Genomic DNA, 15,390 nt, shown 5'->3' with positions numbered 1-15,390 from the left:
GCTCTGACAGGCACTTGACTGCATCCACAGAAACCATGGGGGTCTCTCCCAGGGGACAGTCATTGAGGTTTCATACAAATAAGCACAGTAATGCCAGGACCAGCAAGCCAGGTTGTTCAAACATGAGATTAGGTCCTTTAGCCTGGACACAGGGAGGAATGTGCTCATCTCCATAAGCATGGCACCCTCATTCAGAATGAAGACTGTGCAAGTAAATAAATCTAGGAAATAAAACAGTGTCTTTAAAGTCCTTGAAAGGAACTCAGTAAGAAGCACCAGTATAGCTAAGCAGAAATTTTAACTAACACAAAAGAGGATAGCTTTACAAAGAAAACAAGTTTCAAACATCATTTTATTTTGAATATCTAAAAACCAGCAGGGCTATTATGGAGAAGTAAATAAACATTGTGCTAGAATATTCTCCAAAAAAAGAATTTTAAATTCCTAGTACCACTGTGCAAAAAATTTCTTATTCAAACAAATCAGTCAGTGTAAAGACGGCTGATTTATGCACTCTGTCATTTTTTTTCCTCTCAGAGGCCAACCGATCCTTCAAGGTGAGGCAAGGTCTGAATGCACAAGTGCACAAATGTGGGACTACCAAAGCCATTTCCATTTCCACATCAACCATAGGGCAGTAAGTAGTGACTCATTCACTGTTTGCTAAAACAGGGTGGGGGACTTGCAAGTAATTTATTTGATGTTGCAAGGGACTTTGCTTTTAAGGATTCATAATATTTCTAATATAACTAAACACAATCCAAGTCACTCAAGGTTATAGATGAGAGGATTTCTAAACTGTCTGTTCTTAATTCCCAGCTGGTGATTTGGGGGCAGTAACTGGGGGCAGTGGGAGGTTAAAGATTATTCAGGAGACCATTTCCAATCTAAGTAAGTCTGCATTTAGAATAAGAGCAAACACCAGTCACAGGTACCTTTGGTGTGGCTCCCAACCGAATACTGTTGATGAGGGAGCATTCTAGCACTTGTCCTTCCTGAAAAGAGAGAATAGCACAGCAGTGAGCCTAATTATGCTAGATCTATGGCACAGACAAGGGAAAGACAATGCTGATTAGAGTAAGGTAGAAGAGAATGTAAACAACAACAACAATACATAATTTGTAGAAACATTGTTTCACACACACACACACACACACACACACGCAGGAATGCAACTCTGAATATTTATAAAATATTTACAAGACGGTGTGGTTTGGGGAGAGGGCAATGGTAAGATATGTACACATATAATACCTTAATAAAAATAAGGAAAAAATATTTTTAATTTAAAAGAAACTGTTGCTTTTTTACATATAAAGTGAATGTATTCTATCATTAAATATATGGGTGTACATGAAATATTAAGTGGGAATAATGCTAACTTATATATAACTCCAATGCTACTTTTCTTAAACTCAGCTCAAAGATTCACTAAATGTGTACACTGTGCCACACACTGAGTTAAGCCCTGCCATGTGACCAGCTGCACGTGCTCTTCATGCACCTTTGAGATTTCAGTTTGAACAGCTTTTTTTCTCGGAAACCTTTCTAATTCCCATGATTAAGTCAGACCTGCCTGTCTTAAGCTCTTGTAGCAGCCTGATCTTTCCTTTCATAACACTCAATAACTTGTACTTTTTTTTTAATGCCTGATTTTGCTCCTAGACTATAATCTATGAGGGCTAGGGTGAGGGCCTGATTGCCACTGTATTCCCAATGCCTGGCAATGGGAGCAAATTCTAAAAACCCTGAATGAATGAATAAACATAGGTCCATGCCCTCAAGACGTACTTGCGTACTCATTGAGAAACAAAATGATTTCACTCAGACAGCAGAAAAGAAGAACTTAATGTTTCTGGGCCATACCTTGCCTTCACTTTTCCATGTCAGAAAGAAGCCAAATTCATCCACTCTGAAGAGGCAGTTGGGTTCAAACACAAAGGATTCCTGTTAAAAAGAAAGAAAGAAAGGTGTTGATATTCATGACTGACACCATTTTGAATTGAATAAAAATGCAAGTGTCTTTTAAGCCTAAACAACGGAAAATGAGAAATTGTCCTTTTGTATCTTCACCACATTTCTTATAATATTATGGAATGTTTTAATTTGCATTTGTATCAAGATGAGAGACTGATCAATTTCCTGAAGCATCTTCCTCTATAGAAACTTTAGGAACAAAATATATTCATGTCCTGAAGGTCACAGGGAAGAAAGTTTCTCTGAGGCCTTGGAAAAAGAGCTCCCAGAAGGAGGACTCCCAGGTTCCAGCCCACTGACCCCCACCACACCAGAGGGCTCACTGCCATACCCAATATAATGTCAAAAATCAGGAGATTTTCTTATTTTGGAAAGTCATTAACTTTTTTTCTTTTGGGTCTACACAATTCAGTATTCAGATGTCTGCTCAGGAAACTGCCAAGATTTTTGCTGTTATGTCCAACTTCGTTTGGTGTCCTGTAAACTAGGACTTGGGCAGCACTATGAGCTCCTCACAGGGTAGTCCTTGGACCAGCAGCAGCACCATCACCTGGGAGTGGAGTGAATTGTAGAATCTAGGACTTCAGCTCAGAGGGACTGAATCAGTCTTTGGAGGGGGGCTGGGAAATCTGTTCCAACAAGCCCTGCAGGTGATTTTTGGTGCACAATAAAGTTTGAAAACCTCTGCTGTGGACTTTGACATCAGAAATTCTGGTGAATACTATAGAATCAAAATTTAAATCAAGAAAGAATGCTAGCCAAATGCCAGGGTCCCAGAGCAGCTATGCTGTACTTGCCAAAGGACTCCTGGTCTTGAGCAAGAAATCACCACTGTACTCAAGAACAGTAACATTCTTTGTCAATGAGAGAAAACGGGTGTTCAGGTAGTGAACCCAGATGCCCTCTTTACTTCTGTCTGGATTACACCAAGAATTGGCAACCACATGTCAACAAATCCACACAGTCTAATAATAACCTAAAAAAAAAACTTGTCCTAGCCCTGGCTGGTGTGGCTCAGTTGGTTGAGTGTTGTCCCATGAAATGAAAGGTCTCCAATTTGATTTCCGGTCAGGGCACATGCCCAGGTTGCAGGTTCTATCCCCAGTGGGGGACTTTAAAATAATAAAAACCTATTAAAATAAATAAAAAACTTGTCCTAAATTATTACAACTCCAGCAATAAGGAACCTGTCTGGCAAACACAGATCAAGGCAGCCTGGAAACAAAGAGTACTTATAGGATTAAGATTTTTAAAGGCAGTTCAGACTCTTAGCTTCACCTGTTAAAATATACCTTTCTAAATTCTAGGGAAGCAGCAACATGCCTCAAGGTAAATCCAATGTCGACTCTGGGCTATCATACAGTGACAGAATTTAGAGTCCTGTGAGCCATAAACAAAGCCAGCCTTCCCATTTGTTTGGGTGGTTTTCTGACAGATGAAGAATTGTCATATATATTTTTATACCAGGCTCAGCTAGGCATTGCAGTCATAGCAATGAATGAGATAAAGGAAGGGGCATGGTATGCCCTTGGTTTTTGGAATCCAAACCCATTGCTGATATTTGTTTAATTTACTTTCTTCTAGAAAGACCCTTTCTAAATCTCAGAAACTTTGTACAATAAATAGAAGTATTTATATTTGCCTTTCAGGCTTGTTGTGGGAATTCAATGAGATGGTAAATGTATTTAATACACAGTTACAATCCAGCAAGGGGTAGCAAATTATTAACAGTATGAAATTGCCAATCTGTGGTGTTTTTTGATCCACACAGTGGCTATTCTGTATGGCTCAATTTCTTAGGCAAGGCTTGATCCAGAAGCTGACCCTTTAGGTGGGTCTTAGAGAATGCGTAGAGGTAGCCCAGGTGAAGCAGGAGGCCATGCTGAGGGAGCAGCCTTTGTAAAGACATGCAGGCTTGTCCTAACTGAGGACTTCTAAGAAGCTGGTGTGTTTAGAAGATCTCAAGGGAGTATTAGGGGATGAGTCTGGGTACATAAATACTAGACCAGGAGGGTTCTGACCACCATGCAAAAGCTATTAATATTAACCCAAAAGGTCATAGGACGTTTTATATTATTGCTAGTTAAGAAATGAGAACTATCAACTGATTATACTATGAGAATTAACACATTTTAGGATACTTTCTATGCACTAGTCTAACAGTGCCCAATGTTTGAAAGTATGTCCTGAATTGATATTTACAGAGTAAGACCACAATGTATCAGCTCCCATAATTATTAATTCATGTGTACCCTATCTAATTCCAAATAAAGATTTGAGATGATCCATGAAATACATATGATGAATAAGAATGGGTTCCCAACTTATTGTAAGATAGAACTTTCAGGTTCTTGGCCACCTTAACTGCAATATATAATAAATAATAATTTTTTTTCTTTCTTCCTTTTTCAGTAACTCAATACCACAGAGCTTATCAACACCACCTTGTAATTTTGATTCCTAACATCCCACTCTTGGACCATATCATATGATCTTACGATAGCTCTCATTCTCTTATGACAGTCCTCATTCTTTTTTATCTGACTTCTTTGCTACTTCCTATTCATTAATCCTGCCAATCTCTTATTTATCATCAAACCTCTCTTTTTACTTCTGTCCCTGTCTAGCTTATTTCCATGATCCAATAGTACAATCACTTTCTCATAAACACCTTCAACTCAGACTCTGATTCATTTTCTGGTTTCTTGAAGAAAAAAAAAAAGTCTATCTTATCCATATTTTTTCACCAAACATGATAAATAAAATAACAAAACTGGATTGTCTGGATTTAGGTTAAATTCAAGATTACAGCATAGGGAATATAGTCAATAATATAGTAATGACTGTATAGTGTCAAAGGAGTAGTAGACTTACCAGGGAGATTACTTCGTAAGTTATATAAATGCCTAACCACTGTGCTGTACACCTGAAACTAATACAATTTTGAATGTCAGCTATAATTAAAAAATAAAATAATAATTAATTAATTTGGAAAATAAATTCAAGATTATAAGCTTCAAATGGATAGTCAACAATGACTTTCTTTCAACGCTTTCTGAAAAGGTTCCTCATTCTTTGAAAAGACTACTTCACTGCAGCCAATTACTACAGTTTACTGAGCAAAAGAAACCCATCAGATGAGAACTTTTCTCCTTCCTTCCTAATGAAGCATGCTTTCTGCCAACAAAGGTTAATTCTTCTACTTCTGCTCCAGGTTCAATCCTCTTCCAGATTCCATCCTCTCTCACCCACAAAAAATGTCAGTCCTTTATCACCACCCAACACACATCATTTTTTTCTCTATATTAGATCATTCCTGACAGCACACAAAGTAAATGCATTAACTCACTTATGTTCTAGCTGTTGCCACTTAATCCTTCATTTACTACCTCATGTCTCCAATCCATGTTAGGGCATAAGATCTTGAAGAAAAAAAAGTGTCCATATTCCCTGTTTCCACTACCTCGCTTCTATACCATCTTTGACCAATTCCACCTGCCTTCCATTTCCAGTAAAACTTCTCTGGCCAAGTTCATCATGACTTTCTCAAAGCCAAATGCAATACACATTTTTCTTACCTCATTTAATCTCTAAGCAACTGACAAATCCCTTCTTCTTAAAATACTCTAATATTGTCATCCTGATTGTGTTCCATTCCTTTAATCTCTTTTCCTTCTCTGCCCAACTTCTATATGTTCCCTAGGATTTGGTTCTGGGAATTCTCATTTCTACTGTGCTTCTACTTTCATTTAACCCCATGGGATTTTTTGATGACTCCCAAATTTATAATAGAAACCAAGTCCTCTCTGAGTTCCAAATTCAGATAGCTAACTCTCTATTTGACATCTCTATCCAAATGTTTCAAAATTTATATGTTCATAACTGAATTATTTATTCCCCACCGCCTCTCTGCAAACCTCTCTATCACAAGACTTCCTAGCTCAATACATATCACTGGTATCTACCCATTTATTGAAACTGCGTCATCCTTGACTTCTTTCATCATTCTTTTACACTTCCAGTAACAAGTCTACTTCCACAGTAGTTTTCATATAAATTTTATTCTATTTCTACCATTACTACCACCTTGGTGCAAACCATCATTCTCTCTCCCATGTATTGATCTTCCCATGCAGACTCTTTCTTTCCACAGCAGCCAGATTGATTCTTTAAACTTTTAGTCAGTTCATTAAAACCATGCAAAGAATTCCCCTCATATTTAGATAAAACCCCAACAGTCCTTTCCAAGGCCTGAAAGGTCCTTTTTGATGTAGCTCCTAGAGACCTTATCTCATTCTGCTTTCTGATCTTTGTTCACCACAATCACCAGAGTCCTTCTCGCTGAACTTCTCAAGCTCTTTTAGTCTTAAGGCTTTTGCACTTGCAGTTCTGCTAGTCCAGAAGTCTCTTCCCAGTGCCATTAGCATTAGCTGGCTCCTCTTCACCCTATAGGTCTTGCCTCAAGTATCCCCCCTCAAAAGAGCTTTCTTTGACCTCTTTAATAGGTCTCTCATCTTATTCTCTATTATAGTATCCTGATTATGTCCTTTGTACTGAACATAGTCTTTAATTATTTTATTTCTTTGTTTACTGATGTATTACTTGGCTCACACACCAGAGTATAACCTCCTTAGGGGCACAGTCCTTGAAACTTTCTGGTACACATTTGTGTTCTAAGCACCTAGCATATCAAAGGCACACTGAAACTAAATTTATGCACTGAAAAATAAAGTGAATATTTTTTTTTCGAAAAAAAAAATTTCATAAAAGGTCAGTATATAAAACATAAGCAAGAAGTTACTGAAGTCCATGGTGTTGTACCAGGCCCAGAACCCATCAGGGTCAGTCCTTGGAGGGCTGGCAAGCACAGATATACAAATACAAAAACATTTTGTTGAGGTTCTCTGCTGGAAGGAAGGCACACTAGTTTCAAATTCATACAAGTTCATCTTAGAGGTTGGGTTTGGCTCTGAGGCACCTCCTGGGAATCCCTACTGGACCACGAACACTGTTTGGCATATTACAAAGAAATAATTTTTGACATGGGATAAGAACTCTGGAGAAGGAGATGAAAAATAAGGCAAAATAGCAAAGTAAGGAAAGAGTAAAAAAAGTTTTCAGAAATGCTTGTCATAAGGCCCCACACAGTGAAAATAGGATGCCAGTTCAGCTCTAGGTTTTCTAGCAACAAAAGCAAAAAGGGAAAAGATACTAGTAGCAGGTGTCCATACAATTCATAGATAAAACGTATCAGATGTTAGGAGGGGCAACTACTACCAGAATAGGAATTCCCCAGTGAGACCTCTAAGAAGTTCTGAGCAATTCTAAGTGCAAAGTTTCCAACAAAGCCCACCAGGAGCTTGTCAACTGTGACTGGGAGATTCTCAGACCAAATGTGTTCAAACTGCCCATGAACACCAGAGAGCAAATCTGAGGTATGTGCCAATCAGTTGCAAGAAACTGAAACACAACCTATTTAAGTTTCCTTCCACCCCCTCTAACAAACACAAGGACATGACTTTCTGATGAGTAAAGACACAGAGTCTCTATTCTTTTTGTGTGTTTTTCTTTCTTTTCTTTGCCTAACAGCAGTTTTAAATTTCACACAGATACCTACTGACCACAACTTGGGCTGTGGCCCAGTGACCATGCTGAGGCAATAAGTCCCCTTGTCTGGACATTTTCTTCCAGACTTGGCAGGGCAAGGGAGAGCATAAAAGGGAGCAGGGATCCTTCTCCTTTGCAAATCTGCGTTTTCCATGAACAAATGGTAATAGAATCTTCTGGTAAGGAACTTCGCTCAGGGGGCTCAGCATTTCAGTTCTCAGATGATTCAGTGAAAAATTGTCACAGTCTCACACTTTAGAACTCATGGTCTATCTAGTTCACTCATCCAGCCCAACCTACCTTTCCTTAGACCACTGGGAGAAAGGAGATGAAAGGGACATGCACTCCTTTGGTGGAATTATAGACAAGTTGAGAGAGACTAGAAAACTCACTTTTGCTGGAATCACCATAGCTAGAAGGTATTTGTGTCTGCAGGGTTCCTGTGCTGAGGGGCCTAGGCCACTGTGGGCTTCCCGAGAAACTTGCCCTAATACGTGCTACTTCAACACTCTTCAACATCACAATCTAATGTTCAAAGATCTAAGCTCCTTTCAAAATGACAGACTACATTTCCCCCCTTTATTTCAACTTTAAAAGTCATTTGGTTAAATAAAATTGAGCCCCATTTCTTATTATAAGGAATGGCAGAGAACATGGCAAGCAGAATATGCTGACAGAAGACAAGGAAAGTATTTGGGTGGGGTTTCTAGATAATAGGTAACTGGTTTTATTTTATTTTTTGATTTGTGGTTATTTCTTACCCTTTCGCCACCACCGTCACCCACATTCATTGTGAATGACTATATCTTTATACAGCATCATCAAGTAGGGGACAGCCAAACATAACAACCAGCTAGGGACAGGGATTTTAGACCCGCTAGTAAATGCATTCACTCACTTTGTTTAAACACTAGCTGTTGAGAGGCTTCTTTGTGCCTGTGGCTGCACCAGTAGATCAGGATGTAGACGGGAATGAAATGGATGAGGATTTTCACAGTCTATCACAACACTCCTGCTTTCTGAGAAATAGGATCCTCTGAGGGACACAAGGTCCAGACCTTGTGGTTTATAGCGCCTAGGCTCGAACGCCAGCCTTCTCACCAGGCATCTGCTGGAGAACCTCACCAAGCTTCCTTTTTCCCATCTTAAACTGGGAAAACTGATGCCAACCTCACAGGCTATCAAAATGATTAAAACAGGCCTCAGTACCGGCGACAAGGTCAATGTTGAGCAAGTTGAGTAGTTATGAGAAAATATCCCAATTATTATTTGAGGGCTATTGTGCCAGGCATTTCACAAACACTAAATCTCATGGCAGCCCTGCAAAATTTTGGACCAGATCAGCACCGTCCAGTAGATTTTTCGGGATGATGTAACTATGCCAGATGGGTGCAGACCAACATGGTAGCTATGAGAGCCCCATGGGGCTAATGATGCTCTTGAAATGTGCCTAGTGCAACAGATGAGGTACATTTTTAATTTTTGTTCATTTCAATTTAATAGTCACATGTGGTTAGTCATTACTGTATTGGACAAGGCAATTTTAGGGATTAGAAAATTTATTTTGAAGAAGAGTAAATTCTTTAAAGCCATAGTTGATAAGGAACAGACCTGGGATTCAAATAGGTTTTTCTGATTCCAAAGCCTGTGTCGGTTCTACTCAGTCAACCTTGACAGATCCGGTTCCTCTCTACCTATCACCAAGGGATTTGGGGATTGTCAGTAAATGAACACTGCTTTGGCAGGCCCCACCTCTGGGTAAACATGGGGCTCATTTCCTGGTTTGATAAGAATTGAGTGGAAGAGAAAAGGACCTTGTGAAGGTTGGAGAGAGACAAGTGAAGTCTCAGTTAGGAAAAGGCCCCAGGGGTTTTATCAAGTATCAGTAACATTATAAACTACTCCCACCAAACCAGACATGCCTGGTGTGGTCTCAGGACTGTGCAGGCAGGTGGTGTCTGAGAGAGAGTTAACCTACAGATCCCAGAGCTCCCGCTTCTATCAGATTCTGGAAGCTAAAGGCCCAAGAGGTGCCTCGTGGCCTATTTATTTCAGCTCTTCATTCCAGAGGAATTGGCTAAACTCTGTTTAGCAGATCCTTTTGGGTCCTGCACACATACTTTCCAGTCCAAATAGCAACATTTTTTTTTTTTTAAGTAAAAACTAAAGCCCTTGGTGATGACACTCTGCCATCAGAATGATTTATGGATTGCTGTAACAGATGGGCGCGGGTCCTAGGGTTGCTTTTCCTCTCATGGGTATGGTTTCCCCTTGGGAGGGTCCAGAATGTTCCTTCCATTTGTTAATCTCCTTTCTATTTACAGGGCTTGAGGTGACTGACACAGGGCTTCTCAGCTGTCCTTCTGTAGAGGATCAGAAGGACACTGGCCCTGGCTGTGGCCATGACCTGGGCATCCTGGACCCTTGTGATTTGCTATTTACCTTGTGAAGAAACCTGTCACACAACAGAGAAGCATTTGCAACTTTTGCATCCCTTTCCTTTGCCTTTGATTCTTTGAGCAGAGATCCCCATTGGGTTAAGCTATAAACCCAATTCAATATAGACCCTTCCCTCCATGTATAATGCTCAACTAGAAGCCACAAGGGATTCTAGTTCTAGATCTAGCTTCCCAAAGAACAATGCCAAAGGTCTGCTTCTGAACCACTGTGCCAGCTGTTACCAGCCAATAGGCACAGTGTTTGCTAAGCGCCAGGCAGTGCTCTGAGCACTTTGTACACATTAACTTACCAACCTCCCACCACCCCTGTGAGGGGGGGTACTATTATTCTCCCCATTTCACAGAGAAGGCCATCGAGGCATGGGAATGAAGGCCTCACCCCGTACTGTGTAGCTGGTGGGGCAGAGCTGGGATTGTTCTCTACACTGATGCACACACTGGAATCACACTTGCTCTGAGACCATTAGTAACACAGTGAAATTGTGAGGCAGTGGGCCCAGTAGCTGCTTGGCAGTCACATCTGGAGGAGGCTTTGCCGTTCTTGTCACTGGATGCCAGTAACCAGCGCCAGGATTAGAAGGACTTCAGAAGGTTTTAGCTCTCATTGCTTCATTTCTGGAGGATTGTCTCCAATGCGCAGACTGTCTTAGTTACTGGGCTGTTACAAGTGGTGGTTTTCACTACCGCATACACCATGTCAGAATTTTTTCTCAGCTCTTAGGGCTAAGAGAAGGTGTTTTTCCTGATCAGTCTCTTTCCTTGCAACCTAACAGACACTGCAAGTCCTGAAACTGTTTCTTGTGCTTGCACTGCTTTGCTACCAGGACCACAAGTGGCCAATCACTTATTTCCACCTTAGGGGACGTTCTTACTACCCACAGAAGGCGCTGCCTGTTCTTCTTGCCTGTAATTTGATTCTCCTTTCAGCCTATATCCCTATGCTCTTTATTTTATCTAATGATACATATTTCTGCATTACAGCTCCCTGTGGGCTATGGGAGAAACATGTATAAATAAGCACAAAAACCATTTCATAAACACCAGAAATTATTGAGTGTTCTCCAATAGTTTCAGGGTCAGACAAATCTGAGTCAGATGTGGTTGGTCACTTACTGGCTTATTGGAGCTTACTTCTTCATCTCCAAAAGCAGGAATAACAACATCAACAATAATACCTATCTCACAGGTTACCTCTGGGCATTAGAGTACTTGATGCATAATACGAACCCAGGAAATTATTAATTATTAAGGTAATAACACAGTAATAGTAATTATGACTAATGTTGCTAGTATTGATCATGATTAATCACCCAAGAAACAAATGAGGAAAATACCACCATCCCTACCTTACAGATGAGGAAACTGACCCTAACTGAGGTGACAAAGTCACCCAAGTGGACACATAGTAAGTGGCAGAGCCACATGGACACTGCGGCAGAAAGAACATAGATGTTTGTAACAAGCATCGGTGCTACTGTGCACTGATTTCTTCTGATCCAGAATGCAAATCTGAGAGTCTATGCATAAGGGAGACCCAGAGATTATTAATTACTGTTGCGTTAGACTCGCTGAAAGTTTGGGGAGGTCTGATTGTGCCTGTTCTTCTCTGGCCAGGCCAGCCTCAGTCTGTACATCAGGCACAGGGGAGCCATCAGAACAGCTTAGCTTCTTCCTTCTTCATGGGTCAGGTGAGCTTGGGCGTGGCAGGCAGTAGTGACTGGAGGCAGTAATCTCAGAGTTGGCGGCTCTGCCCTGGACCTCTCTGACATGGCAGATGACTGTCTGAGGGTGAGGGGACAATCAAGTGAGTCATTCGGCAAGTTTTACAGGTGCCAGACCCACTGTTCATCTTGAGTTTCTAAATGCCATAGAAACAGAAATGACATTGTCTGCTCTCAATCAGCAACCAGGAGCATTTAAAGCTCTCATTTCAGCCATGACTGTGAGATACATGGAACCCTTATTCTGGTATCAAGTGGAAAGTTTAAATGTAATAGTTTCATTTTATTCTCATCTCAGAAATACAGAATATTAACTTTCTGAAAGGCCTGGCTTGGAAGAGTCTACTGAAAAGCAGCAACAAGAGAAAAGCTCATCAGCTTTCCTAATTTTTTTCAGGCTTTATTTTAAAAACAACTTAAAGTGGGCTTGATGGCGCTTCTTATTAACAAGTTCTCTGACACCTCCTTGGCTATGTGAGAACGTGGTCAGCTCAAGGAAGTTTTGGATTTGGGGAAGGAAGCAAGTGCAAGGTTGAGCCACCTGAGAGAGTCAAACTTTATGCTTCTAATGAGTTATGTTATGGTCATTAATAATTATGAATTCCCACTTTCTCTTTCACTTCCAGATACAGACCTTAAGTCATTGGGACTTAACTTTTAAAGTCTGCCAGTGTGAGATGCCAAACTCAGTGGCTGTCTCTTTGACCCTCTCCCATCAGGACATTCTGAGGCCATCCCTAGCTGCTCAGATTCTGAGAGGACTCCTGTGTTGTAGCAGAATTTTGGGCCAGGCTCCCTGATACTTGTCATAAACACTTGAAGAAATTATTCCTAAGATATTTGGCAACTTCCTCTCAGCTTGAAGAAGGGAAAAACACAGTCAACAAGACATGCCATTCGGAGTTCGTGATCACTCAAAGTAACTTTCTTGGACAGGAAAATTCATGTTAGTAAAAAGAGTTGCCTTAGCAACTAAAATAAGGAAAATTAAAGAAGACTAGCGTACTCAGAGCCAGGGAGAAAAAGAAATGTTTTTGCAACAAATATTAAAAATATATGTTACCTTCTTTTCCTCCCCTTCCCCACACCGCCCCAACAATTCTCTTCTTGGCAAACTTGAATCAGGCTTCTCTGAATATTCTTCCCAATTAGGCCTCAACTTTTGGGGTTCAGTGTCTGTCTTTGCAATCAATGCCCAAAGATAGCAAGAATCCTGCTAAATTGGTTTAGCCAGAATCCCCCATCTTCAATATCTGATCACCCCTGATATCTGATCGGGTTCTTCAACCTTCACCATCTCGCAAGTGGGATTTAATCTGCCTTCAGCAAAAAACTGTTTGGTTGGTTTAGCAAAAATCTCCCTTACTCTCGATGTTTCCTCTTAGTAATTTTCCATCCATTGATCCTCATTGCTCCTTAGCTATAAGTCTCCTTTCCTTGTTGTATTCAGAGTTGAGCTCAACTTCTCTCCCCTTCTGCAAAACTCCACTGTTGCAGTCTCCCAGATACAGCCTCATAAATAACATTTTCTTTAACATCCCCTCCCCTCCAAATTCTAAGGACAACAGGAGATGTGCTTTGCAAATATATTTGAAACATGGCAAACCTGGTAAGTCCTTCTTGTCAGTAAAGCACTTCTAATAAAAGCACAATTCATTCCAGAATATTAAATTGCACTGAGCACGTGATTAGACATATGGTGACACAGAAGACACAATAATTGAAGAAGGCAGGTCAAGGAAAGACTGTTTTAAGCTATTGTTATATGGAGATGACAGACCATGTTGAATATAGTTGCTAAAAAGAAAGAAATCACCATGACTTCCCTGGACTTTTCCTTAGATATATGCGTTTCCACTTAAATAATTCAACTTTTAAAAAATGCCTTTCTTCACACTAGCTGTCATTCCCTTCCTACTTTGTCTTCTTATTTAGCTTATATTTAGATCTCAAAGATATACCACTCCCACTGGCTCTTAGGGCCAATTCTGGCTCTATCTCTTTTTATTGTGTCTAAACAAAGTCTACAGCAATGACTGGGACATGCACATAAGAACCACTGCTGCCTTCTAGAAAATTTTGCAGTAAGTGTAGGGTTGGCCTCAGAAAATTGCAGTCCCAAAGACTTAGCTTGTGACCATCCTACATAGGGCTGAATGGAGTGGTGGGGGGAGGAGGATAAGAGAGAAATGTTGCATCATTTGGATCATCAAAGAACAGATATTGAGACAGACTTGGAAGTTCAAGAGATTCACTAGAGGATATGCCTGAGAAAGAGAAAGGGGAGAGGAAGCAGGAGGAGGAAGGAGAGCCTTCAAAGCTTGAGGCAGGACTAAGACCTGTGAAAGGAGAGCAGGGAGGAAGCAGGACTGGGTAGGAAGGGTATGGGGCTTCAGTGCATCTCCACCAGGTAAAGATGGGTGCCCCAGAGCAAGGCCTGTTTACCCACGGAGCCTTTTGTGGGGCAGGGAGGATCAGCTCCAATAACTCTGCCATGGTACTCATTGGCTGGGTAGCTGAAGATGTTGCGATTGGAGGAGGCCCACCAACCATATTCGAGTGGCAGGTTTCTCTTGGAAGACTTAAGTGCCACACTTCCATTGCTGCTAACCTTTTGTTAACCTTCTCCAGACTGCCATAAAGGATTTCCAGGTCCAGTTCATCAGTACTCTTAAAATTCCTTAGAGATTAGGGACCAATTAAATAGCAATGCATTTGAGTCCAAGATATATAACTAAGGACTTGCTAGATCACTGCACCTATTGAAGTGATAAATGAATTTCTTGCTAGGGATATAGCAGTAAATAAAAACAAAGTCTCGACTCTCATGTCTTATATTCTAGAAAGGGATTTTGACAAGGAACGGAAAACAAGTAACACATTGTAATAAATTGATCAATGTGAATATGAAGATCTAAAAAGGTAAAGAGAATATGTGAGTGGATATGTGTACACATAGATTTTTTTAAGTTAGATGATCATGAAGCCCTCTTGGATGAAGTGACTTTGAGCAGAACTGGGATGAGGTGAGGCAATGAACCATGAGAACTGAGGGTATATGGAGAAAAGCAGTCCAGCGAGGAACTGCAAGCGCAAAGGCCTTGAGGTTGGAGTGTGTTTGGTATTTTCAGGGAACACTGTTAGGAAAGTGAAGTGAAAGGTCATGCAGGGACTTGTAAGTGGGGGCAGGCAGGATGGACTTGCAAATTAATCGAAAAGAGACAGGAAGCCACTGAAGGTTTAATCCAGAAAAAAATAAAATCTGCCTCACTTATCCCTTACATTGGCCCTGTGAGGTAGCTATTATCAATCCAATTTTTCAGGTTTTGCCTTGTGTTTCATTTAAGACTGGTTCATGATCCTATCTCTTGAGCAGCAAAGACAAAACTAAACCAATTTTGGCTTAACCCCAAACCCATGCCCTTAACCAACTATGTGTATTTCAAACTCTTCCAGAAAGAGCTCTCTGAAATAGATTTTACTCTAAATACCACTTAGCACAAAAAAAAAACTTTCTTTATTTGCAAACAATGTCCTGGCAACGTGACTTTGGTGAGCAAAAAACTAGGCTCCTTTTTGTGTCTCCCAAAGTTTAGAGGATCACTCCCCCTTTTAGGTACTTAAGA

At 40.6% G+C, this 15,390-nt stretch overlaps 1 protein-coding gene across 7 annotated transcripts in view; it reads right to left on the bottom strand.

The window, feature by feature from the left end:
• Positions 1-15,390, bottom strand: part of PLCB4 (phospholipase C beta 4) — a 365,947-nt gene that overhangs the window by 111,004 nt on the left and 239,553 nt on the right. For all 7 annotated transcript variants that reach the window (XM_036417991.2, XM_045574871.1, XM_045574870.1 and 4 more), the window contains 2 exons: positions 1,867-1,947; positions 936-995 (listed from right to left, as the gene is read on the bottom strand). In XM_036417991.2, the coding sequence (XP_036273884.1) occupies positions 936-995; positions 1,867-1,947 (141 nt within the window). The remainder of the gene's footprint in view (positions 1-935; positions 996-1,866; positions 1,948-15,390) is intronic.

Source organism: Pipistrellus kuhlii, unplaced genomic scaffold (genome assembly GCF_014108245.1).
Source record: "Pipistrellus kuhlii isolate mPipKuh1 unplaced genomic scaffold, mPipKuh1.p scaffold_m20_p_6, whole genome shotgun sequence".
NCBI classification, from domain to species: Eukaryota; Metazoa; Chordata; class Mammalia; order Chiroptera; family Vespertilionidae; genus Pipistrellus; species Pipistrellus kuhlii.
Note: the sequence above shows the minus strand (reverse complement) of the source record. Positions and strands in the feature narration are given on the sequence as shown.